Source organism: Centruroides sculpturatus, unplaced genomic scaffold (genome assembly GCF_000671375.1).
Source record: "Centruroides sculpturatus isolate CEXI.00-Female unplaced genomic scaffold, Cexi_2.0 scaffold520, whole genome shotgun sequence".
NCBI classification, from domain to species: Eukaryota; Metazoa; Arthropoda; class Arachnida; order Scorpiones; family Buthidae; genus Centruroides; species Centruroides sculpturatus.
This window is the reverse complement of record NW_019385076.1, coordinates 285,540-297,053: the sequence shown is the minus strand read 5'-3', so window position 1 is coordinate 297,053 and position 11,514 is coordinate 285,540. Positions and strand designations below refer to the sequence as shown.

The following is an 11,514-nucleotide window of genomic DNA, read 5'->3' as shown; positions in this document are numbered from 1 at the left end:
AATAAACATAAAGAATTTGTTTTCAAAAAATAATATCTACAGTTTTTTTTGTTGGACAATATCAAAAAGGAAGTCCATTTTATCTGTTACATAAATAATGTTGTATATACTTAATAGAAAAAAAAAATATATTAATTCTACAAAATATATATGTAAACTGACTGTAAAATGTTCCATACAAGCATGAAAAACAATTTTTGTAATAATCAGAGAGAGAATCTTATTTTTGGTGCATAATAAGATATTTCATAGTATATATCTTAATTGTTTTTCATGCTAAAGATGTAAACAATATATATACTGAAGTATGTGTGATAAATACAAAAATATCATTAATAAATTATAACTCTTTGTGAATAATTTTATTATAATTAAGATGATTACTTTTGAAGTTAAACATTTTCCAGTTTTCTTTTGAAATTTTAATCATAAATTCAGGTAATTTTGATTTAAGATATTTTTATTGCTATTTAAAATTAAATTAAATTAAATTGATCTGATAATAGCATATTTTTAAAAGATAAAAAGACAAGAAAAGGATCAAGTAAGGAATTGGTAAATAACAAAGAAATGAAACAATATCAAAAGTTACTTAAAATAACTTTGTAGTTATAAAAATAACTACAATTATAATGATATTTTCATAAATTTCTTAAAAGAAAAGACATTAAATAATTAAATTTTATAATTATCAATATTTTCAAGCCAATATTTACTTACAAATAAAATTTAAAATTTTTATATTTTTAATTATTAAATGTACATTTTAATATTTAAAAAAAATGCAAATACTTAACATTTTCATTAAAATGAAAAATATTATTTACAGGATGTTTTTACGGCACAAGTATTTATCTGAAAATCAACAGAATCACTACTCAGATTTAAATGCAATTCCTTATTTTTTCTCTTTAAATCTTCTATATCTTTGTTTAAAATGCAACAATCTAATAGTACTTTATTATAATTTCTCTTGAAATTTTCTAACAAATCCAGTTCCTCTTCCTATTAAATTAAAATTAGATAAACTTTTATTAAAATTTTATTCTTTTGATAATGTTTTATAAGAAACAATAATTTAAAAATGATACTTTTATACATTCTTCAGATAACTTATTATATGGTTGAATTTTTTCATCTGTAAATTCTAGTGCTGAATATAATTCTTTAATTTTAAATATTTTTTCAGCCTAAGATAGAAAATATAAAAATGAAAAAGTGTTAATTGAATATTTTGCTACACATAACAAGATAAATTTCTAAGAAAACCAACATAAAATTATTAAATAAAAATATTGTAAAAACATACTTTCTCTATCAACATATTTAAATATTTCAAAATTTCATCTGTTTCCATGACAAAGTGTTTAATTTCCTGCTTTTTATTTTTCAATATTTTGCTTAATGCTTTTGTTCTTTTCACAGAATATTCTTGAATTTCTTTATTTTCCTGTTTATTAAATCAGAAAATCTGATTTTTACTTTGTTACAAGTGATAAACCTTTCAATTTTACAAAATAATACATATAACACAATTTGTTAACTAATTATCAATGATGCTAATATTTTTAAAAAAATTTAATATAATGACTATCAAATTAATTAAATTATTTTAAAAACCATATTTATTCTAATGGACACTGTAACTACAAGATGAAAACAGTGTCCTCCAATAGTAAGTGTTCTATCTATTGGAGAAAGATAAAGCTTATTTTAAACTGAAAAATTGCAGTATATTCAATGTTTTCACTCTTACTGTATGTTGAAATTAAGTGTAAGTGTGTGTGTGTGTGTGTGTATTGAGTGCTGTGTTGTTGCTCTAATAATAATAAACTGAAAGAAGTGACTGGATTTATTCCATTAATAGTTATCCTCAAATAAAAATGACAATCAATTCTCAATAGCTATCTTCCAATAAACAGTGTAGTAGCAAGCTGAAAAAGTCATAGATAGTGCACTGTTTATTATAATAAATTTGATATTTTTGCAGAAGTTTAAAAAATTCAATATCAAATAATATGAATGAAATATAAAATGAATTACTTTCTGCTGTGTTATAATTTTATTATTTGAGTCATAAATTCTGATCATACTTTAGACTTTGAATTTTTTGTGATTTACTATTTTGATAAAGTTTGTGAAAAATGGTATTGCATAATTTCAAAATTATATCAATATTTGATATCATCTTTCATAAACTTTCTCAAAATAGACTTTGAATTTTTTATGTGATTTACTAAAGTATGATCAGAATTTACAATTCAGTAATCACAGATCTTATTCTACAAAAAGTTCCAAAAGTCACAATACATGGAAAAATTGGATCATCAGTTTCCAGATTCATGGATTGTTATTGTAGTCCCCTGGAATGGTCTTCAAGATCCTCCAATCCTTAACACTCTTGATTGTTACCTGTGAGAGCCCTTGAAAGTTTTGGTGTATTATAAAAAGATTCAAAACATGGATCAACTAAAGAAATAATGAGCAATCTTTTCCAAATAGCTGAAAGTGAACTTTATAGTTTCTGGCAGGCCGTATGTATTTTTTCTTATGGACTTCCTGCTTTAAGCTTGCTGAGTACCAACATACTCCATAGCCCCTGGTACACCAGACCTACAGTTACCAGCTAGTGGTTCATGGACCACTGATGGTCCACAAGAAAATTTTGGTGGTCTATGGAGAAATTTGGGCATTGATTGACCCAAGGTTATGCAAAGTATTACAAAAGAAATGCAAAATGCTTGGTTGCTTTTACCACAAAGAATTAAAGAACATAAAATTTAAATAAGTAATCAACAATAAATACTGTTGTGAGTGTGCAGTTTTCAGCCTTTATGGAAAAGAAGCAACAATCCATAAACTTATTTCAAACAAACAGCAAACTTCACACTAATTTATTAATACGAAATTCACTTGTTTAATTATAACAAAGTAAAATGGAACTTTTATGATTATTATTCTATAGATGTTTGTATCATTTTAAAAATTCATGATAGTGGTCTGTGGGATTCAAAATTGTGAGTTTAGTGGTTTGTGAGGTCATTAAGGCTGGAAACCACTGCACTAGACTCTAAAATAATATATGCTAATGATAGTTTATTAAATATAGTTTATTTTTTCACTGATTAGTTTGAATGTCACAAATATTAGGTTAATTAGGGTTGCATAATGACATGAAGAAAAAACAGTAAAATAAAGTTGCATTACTAAAACCTTGGGACTACAGATTAGAACCATAGGCCATAGGTTGCTCATGACTGGCCTAAATAAACATTCAAAGTTCAATTAGGTAGATAACATCTGTATTAACACAAGATTCAGTTTGAGTAAGAGAGATGAGTCTGTGTGTGTTTGAAGAAATGGCCAACATATAGAGATAGCTATTAGAAAAATATGTTTCTTTATAATAGTGTTAAATTTTTCTATGTATTGCAACTTTTGGAGCATGCTCTATTTTACTACAACAACTTTGCCAATGAGTTGGGAAATAAATAGAAACAAACCTTTTCTTGTTTATATAGCTCTTCATATTGGAACTCTTTAATATTTTTAATTTTTTGTTGTAATTTTGCAATATTTTTCTGAAATGTATATTACCAGTACTTTAACATGCTTTAAATAAATAAATATTTTGAAAAATTAAACTTACCTTTTCAGTTAATATCTTTTCTCTATTTACCTTAATTTCTTCAATACATTTTTTATCTTTTTCTATTAAATTTTCATACAAGGTCCTTTGTTCTAAAGTGCTAACATGGTAACTTTTATAACATTCTATAATTAATTTCCAAAGTTTTTCTATTGTTGGTTCTATTGCAACTTTTATTTCCTGTTTTTGATCTATTTCCTAAATAATATATAATATCTTTATTTGAATATATTTAATGATCAAATAAATTAAGTAAATTAATTAGTCAAGTTGTAGTTTGATAGTTATATGCCTTATTATTTGATCATTAGAATAATTTGGGCTTGGATGTATATAGATATTAATTAATATATTTACTTGCTTTTTCAACTCATTTATCTGTTTTTCATATTTATCTTCTAAACATTTCTGATTTTCTTCGTAATTAACTTTTTCTTCCATTTTTATCTCATTGATCTTTCTAATATCATCATTATGTCTCTCATTTATGTCTTTGTATGTCTTTTCATATTTTTCTTTGAAAAATGTTAGTTGACTTGATAAATTAAAATATATATCTTGGGCTCTATGCTGAAATATTTCTGAAATGTTTATAAGTAACATGTTTTTACATGTAAAAAAATAAAGAAAAATCATTATAAAATATAAACTTACCAATAATTTCATTAAAAATTTCATAATAATGACTAATTGTTCTTATATATTGCATTTCTGATACTTGAAATTCCTTTTCAAAAAATGAACATAATTCATTTTTCATATCTAACATTTTCTGAAACTGTTGAAACATCAGTTCTCCATCTTTTAGAAGTTCTTTTAATTTCTTCTCTCTTAATAATGGTATCAGTAGAGCATTTAATTTTTTTTCATTCAGATGAGCCAACTCATTTTCTTTAAAAATTTTAAACTAAAAAATATAAAAAATAATTGAATGAAATAAGTAGCATGCCTTAAATAACTCTAGTGATATATTTTAACGAACCAAAAATGTTTTGACCTACTCAAATAAGTGTTCATCAGTTGAACCAACAAAAATTTGAAAAAAGAATACAAAGAACATTCTAAATAAACCAGAATGTGTAAAATCTTAAACTCAACATAATAAAAATAAAATTAGATAATAAAACATAATAAATGACCTGATTAGAAGAAATAACAAACCACCTCTATATGCACAATCTCATGGTATTTAGAATTCCAAGAAATGATAAGTCGCAGAATTGATACACCAACTCCTTGGGTGGATACTCCATCCCATTAGAGAACTACTAATTCAACAGACAACTAATGTATGTAGAAGCTACTGGACATAATTTACCACAAAGAAAAAACATAAAGTACATGGTGGAAAAACATCTGGATAATGCAAAACTTAAAGCCTATGCCACCCAGCATGGATATGAGTAAAATGGGATGAAGCTAGTATTATTAGGCCCAAGAACCCTAACTTACTCAAATACTTGTAGATGTTAGAAATTTATAAAGCAATCTTGTATCGACCACAAGGAATTTTTATATACTTTTAATTCATTTTTAATATTAAATAAAAAACATAATAAAAATTAATTATCATAATATTTCTTATGTTGAGTTTAAAACATTAAACACGTTCTATTCTATTTAGTATGTTCTTTGTATTCTTTTTCTTTTAAACTTTTGTTGTTCCAGCTGATGAAGACCTATGTGAATAGGTCAAAACATTTTTGGTGGTATTAAAGTACATTGCAGAAGTTATTTCATTCAGATACTTCTCCAGTTTCTGTAATTCTTATGTTTAAATTTGCCAAAATTAAGTAAACTGTTGAATTTTTTTCCATTAAAGTAATGAGTAGAAAGTTAAGGAAAAGATAGAGATATTTAGAGTCGTTGTAAATCCAGAATTTCTGGGATTTGTCCCTGATTTGGATACTTTGTGTCAATTGAAAAATACCCTAATTTGTCCATTTTTACCAAAAAAAAATTCTGATTTGTATTAGAAAAAGTATTATAATTATTGTATGCAGTAGGTGTCTATAGGTGTTGTACAGTGTGTAGTGCAGTATGATTGTATGAAAACATTGATGGTTTTAAAGCTATCATTAATGATAGATCAGTGGTAGGCTGACCATATGTATCTTCTTATTTTCTTGTTCCAGCTATTCGTTTGTTTTAATAACATTTCACTTTCATCCCATTTTCTGAAAATCAGAAAACTTAGCCCTCTAGTTTTATACATGATCCACTCATTTGTCAAATTGATTAATTCACAAAAGAAAATTGATAAAATAATATACATTAAAAATTTCCTTTTAAAATTAAAATTTAAATAAACATTGTAGATTGTATTATTACAGTTGTAGCTTTTATCTAATGACACACAAAATAATTATGATTAATCCTTGGATGAACTATTTTTACATTTTTGCATAATGAAGGGAATTAATCAATAAGGCCTAAAAACAGCTCATATAAAACATACTTGTATATTGTATTTCCAATTTGTGATTCATTAGAAATTTTTTTCTGCATCAATAAGGGACATGAATTTGAATGGAAAGAAATGGCATGAAATGTCATTTAACAATTCATTTAATATTAGAATAGTTTCAACAAATTTAAAGAATATATTACATGAAAGAAACAGATAAACTTTGACAATTCAATCATAAACAATAATAATCAAAATAATAACATAAAAGACAATAATAACCAAACACTTGGAGAAATAGAATGAAGAAAAAAGTGATGTAGCTAAAACCAATGAACAATGCTGAAACCATGATTAATATGAAAATCTTAACACCATCCTTGCATTTCCAGAAAATGCATTTATTAAGAAAACAAATGTTTTTGACATATTTCATAAGTCTGCATCAGGTTTCCAATCTAGCTTCAATTTGATAACATTCAATATTGGAATGTTACTAAATAAGTGATGTTATTTATTTTTAAGATATAGAACATGCTATATTTCTCATATGTTTGTGATTAAAAACATAATTATGAAGAATTTTGATAAGTAAAATAAAACATTAAATGATTATAAAACAAATAAACATATATACAGTATTTCTACATGTGTGTGACAAAATGTTCTTATGTGGATTATTGTATAAAGATTGCCATGAGGCAAATAGAGATTTGTAGTCCTTATTAATTATGCATCTCCTTTTAATTTGGCCTTAAATATTTCTAATATTCGTAGCTTGTGTTCATCAAACAAATTCTGTAATAATTTGGCCTTGTTAAGATTTGCATATACTACAGGTTCTATTGCAAACTATGCTAAAATAATTACCGGATTATTGCTATCAATATTATGTTTATGCTCCATCACTTTTCTTGTTAAAGATCTGTTTGTAGAAAGGTACACTAATTGTTAATTAAATCTTTCATCTATTGCAGGGGTAGAATATATTCTGAGAGCTCTTTTTCTATTTACTTTATCTTTGCCAGTCCTTGATAATTTACAAATGGTAGAGTTTCTCCAATATCATATGCAGGTATTTGAATATTTAGCATTTTTAGTCTTGTATTGTATTCAACTTTTTTAGGCATGGGTGTTGGAAGATGGAATTGTATAGTCCAGTCCTGACTGCAGGATTGAATGATGTTATTTTATTCTCCTGTGTTCATAATTAAAAATGAATGCACAAGGCCAAATTATTACAGCACATGTTTGTTAACTACTAGTGTTTGGTGATTTTATCCACTGGCCATTGCCAGAACTACATCAGCATTTTTGCTAAAATAATTATCTTTAATTTTCAATTTCAGCAAAGTTTTACAAATTCAGATTCTATCATTATTTAATATAGGGTGTTTCAAAAAAATAAGCAAAACTTTAAAGGTGAAAGAACAACCAAAACAAACATTTCTAATCATAGAACGCATGGTCAAATGTGACGTATTGAGGCACAAACACAGTAATGATTAATGACACTGAACATGAAAAAGAATCTTTTTGTAATGGATAATTACAGAAATTACTCAACAGAGCAACTGCCAATTGTGATGCATGCTTCACAGTGTTGACAGAATGAATCACATATTTTTTGGAAAATACTAGCCATCTCATGCATAGCTGCAGCAGTGACACTAATTCAGGTGATGATCTTGGATTTCAATGGGAGTCTTGTACACAATGCTCGAGATGTCCCCAGAAAAAAGTTGAGACAGGACAGACAGAGGTCATGGAGACCAAGAGATGGCACAATCATACCCAATCCATCGGCATGAAAATATAGTGTTCAGGTAATTCTGCACTAGAGCGAAAATGGACTGGTATTCCATTGTGCTGGAACTACATGCATCATCAAATGGTTGATGGACATTCCTGTAGAAAATCTGGGAAGACTTCTTACATACCTCTTGCAGAAAAATGCAATACATTCTCCCGGCGAGGCAGTCTAGTAGAAGATACGGCCAAATTAAGTAATTGTGGATTATCCCCGCCCAAACATTCAAAGAGAACTTCTGCCGATTGTAATGCCACTATATTGCACGTGGGTTTACGATGGCCCACGCATGCACATTGTGCACATTATAAATTCCATCACGCACAAAGGTAGCTTCGTCTAAGAATCAAATGCCGCAAAATCTGCCTACACTACACTATGCCATAGGAACAGTGGGCAAATTCCACACAAGAAAGATCCTTATCTGTCAAGGCCCCGACTTTCTGCAAATGGTAGAGGTGTAACAATTGCTCACGTAACACCCACCATACAGTACTATGAGCCACACTAAGACTACACCCTACGGTTCTCCCGCTTACTTCCGACCGATCTTTCCCCATAAAGGGAATGCTCTCTATCGTATTTGACATCCTTGCCATCCAGGAACGGCCCACATCACGCCTGTCACTGTGAAAGATCCCATCACACACGATTGCCATTACGAACACTCAAACGTTTTCCAATCGGGAACAGGCCCAACGCTCCCGGTACATTCGTCGAGCTTCCACGACACTGCCGTCGGCAGCTCCGTATACGAAATGCACGCCGGCCTTCTCGGCACCAGAATAACGATCCTTCTCTTCGGACGTCGAGGTCGCAAACGACCACACATGCAAAATATATACTTGCAGTGCTTTTTTTCGGAAAAAAAAGGTGGTGGAATGCCCACTAGGGGACGTCCCGGGCTAGAATATAAAACAGTCGAAACGACAGTCACCGGTCGCAATTAGCACTGCGATTCCCGCATTGCCGCCAAATCACGACACGACCAAACACGAGCCCAGCAATACGTCACAGTCACCACAAACTAAGTTTGCAGTACACACGCATCGCACACAAGATTCGGTACACAAGTAGGAGCAGGACAGTCTTAATAATTTTGTTGCTGATCTTCTATGCTCAACAGAACGATTCAACGTGGACCAAACATCAAATTTTCAGAAATTCTCTTAAAACTTTTAAAATATATTGAAAAAAGGTGGCGGAATGCCGTTCCATTGCGTTCTATGACAAAAAAGTGCCATATACTTGCCAGGAAGCACTCTCTACCACCTTTGCCATTCTGATTCGACCACTCATACTATGACGAGAAAAGTTTGTTTTGGAGTGTTCTTACACCCCACAATCTTGCCCATCTGTTTTGAAACATCTTGTATAAAATACATAAAATAAAAAAGATTATAATTTTTGTAAAATGATTTTTCACCAAAAATTTATTTAAACGTTTTTCCATTTAACAATTTTTAATATAATAAGATTTCTCTCTGAATAAATGAATGTAATAACAACATTTGAAAGAATATTCAGAATATTGATTAATTTTTATATTTCTTAAGATTAAAAACTAATTTTAATCTTAAGAAATATCTAAATTAAAATAATTGAACAAACTCCGAAATTACCTCCAGAAACTGTTTAACCAATTGTTTTCTTAATTGTTCTTCCATTGTTAATTAACACGCAGAAATATGTCTTGTTTTGAAAATATGACTGGCGTCTCTTGGTTGCCATGGCAACAGATACTTCCCATAGTTCTCTACTGCGCCATTTTAATTGTTTTTTTTTTTTTATTGCCGTCGTCTGTGAGAAATACGACTGGACAATATCATTTCTTTCTGTGTGTTATTTATTTTTTCGCAAAGATAGAAGAAAATAGTAATAATTAATTAATAATTAATACGCTAGAAGAGTGACTCGAGCGCCCTCAAGTAGTAATTATTGGCAGAAGCAGACGATTTTATCAATTTAGCTAAATTTTGAACTCCCGTTTATAAATTAAACCGACTAATTTTTATTAATTAATTTTTTTTAAATGATTAATTTTAAATAATTTACATGTAATAATTTGTTTTAGAAGTAGAACTGGAATTTCCATCCCTAGTTCATAACCTTAAGGATATTGGGAATAGGGAATCCGGTAAATTCTCTGATTTCTATGATGGGATGCTACTACGATTATTGTGCATCACCCTAAAAGCGGGAAAATTAAATAATTATTTTAGACGAATTAATTCAACTCAAACTAACCATGTGTGTTTTATCCACGTTTCCCAGAATCTTACTTTCCCGACTTCTGTTACGTCATATTTCAGCAGAAGTAGCTTTTTTTTTTACATCTTTCCGCCCAGTGGGCACTAAGAGGGTATCTTTTTTACGCAAGCCCATTATGGGTTCGGCCAGGCCCACAAAGGTAGTGAAGGACGAGGCCAACGGGCTGGTTACGTGGAGTATCCCGGGTTTTCTTCACGGTAGTAACATCTAAATAGAGATCAGTTTCCCTTAGAAAGTTCTCTCGGGAGGCACCCCCTCCGGCAGATCGCCCACGTGTTGCGTTGCTGTATACAACCGATCTAAGATCCCAGGGACCCAAGATATAAGAAAATCTTCAATTAAACGTATACGCGAGGATTTCGATGATATTTCACTACTTTGCACTCAACAACGAGCGATGAGAAACTCGTTTGTCTCATTTCCGTTGAATCGGGTATACTTCGATCCAAAGCCAAGGCAAGGGTAAACAAATGAAAACGCCCTGTTTAATTGTTTAATTAAGTAGGGCGCCAAACTATCTACGAAAAATATGAACTAAAAAATTTATTTTAAAAATGTTTAACTACTGAAATTGTTCATAGATTTAAAAATTTGAAGACATGGCGGGTTTCGACACGAGCGTACCTTTTTTCTTAAAATATATGAATTATTCTACTTATAATTTTTCCTCGGAATTAAACAAAGCATTGTGACATTCTCGAATAGAATTCCGGGAAGTGAGATTCGGGTAAACGGATCTTAACCCACTCTGTGACGTATCTTGCCCGGGACAAATTAGCGCAGTCGCGTAAATATTAACAATAACAAAGGGCCAGCCTTATTTTTTCTAAATGAGGGGTATCTTCTTAACATAAAACTTTTCGAAAATAAAATTCACAAACAAAAAATTATTGTAAAATCAAACTTCTATCATAGCTACACATACGAATTTTTAAAAATCTTTCTTAAATTCGTCATTCTCTGAAGTTGTAAATGCTTTTTTTTTTTCAATGTTTCCAGATACCCCTTGGAAAATCTCGCATCAACCATTCCGGAAAACGTTGGAGAAACGAACTGTCATATTGTATTCGCGATTTGTGAATATGGTTAGATTTTGCTGAATTATTCGGCGAGGCAGTTTCAACACCGTTTTCTTTTTTGTCCAGAGCTGAATTTGGAGGTGAATTACATTTAAAGGTAATTATTATTGCCTTACTGTCCTTTAGTTTCTTAACATATATTTTTTGTCAACTTGGACATTAATAATTATTAAATTGACAAAAAATATGTATATACATTTAGAGGTATTTTTACAGGTTTGTTTCTATTTCTTAAAAAAACTTCATTTTCGTTGTAAATTAATATAATTCAAAGCCGAAAGTAAAAAACTGGTACGAG

General features: G+C 29.5%; 1 protein-coding gene across 2 annotated transcripts; it reads right to left on the bottom strand.

The window, feature by feature from the left end:
* Window positions 1–725: 725 nt before the first annotated feature.
* Window positions 726–9,773, bottom strand: LOC111634298 (coiled-coil domain-containing protein 65-like). Of its 2 annotated transcripts, none has more exons than XM_023379035.1 (8): window positions 9,489–9,773; window positions 4,304–4,556; window positions 4,007–4,230; window positions 3,680–3,847; window positions 3,504–3,581; window positions 1,310–1,450; window positions 1,092–1,190; window positions 726–1,005 (listed from the first exon to the last, which is right to left on the bottom strand). In XM_023379035.1, the coding sequence occupies exons 1-8, from the start codon at window positions 9,531–9,533 to the stop codon at window positions 820–822; spliced, it is 1,194 nt and encodes a 397-aa protein (XP_023234803.1). In that variant the 5' UTR covers window positions 9,534–9,773; the 3' UTR covers window positions 726–819. The 2 variants fall into 2 exon arrangements, with proteins under 2 accessions (XP_023234803.1, XP_023234802.1); XM_023379034.1 differs by having other exon boundaries at window positions 730–1,005; window positions 3,650–3,847.
* Window positions 9,774–11,514: the final 1,741 nt, after the last annotated feature.

Excerpts from the sequence above, each read along its gene's own strand:
- LOC111634298 (XM_023379034.1), bottom strand. The coding sequence starts at position 9,533 with ATGGAAGAACAATTAAGAAAACAATTGGTTAAACAGTTTCTGGAG. Across the intron at positions 4,557-9,488 it reads TGGTTAAACAGTTTCTGGAG|TTTAAAATTTTTAAAGAAAA; the intron begins GTAATTTCGGAG and ends TATATTTTTTAG. Across the intron at positions 3,848-4,006 it reads TAAATGAGTTGAAAAAGCAA|GAAATAGATCAAAAACAGGA; the intron begins GTAAATATATTA and ends TATATTATTTAG.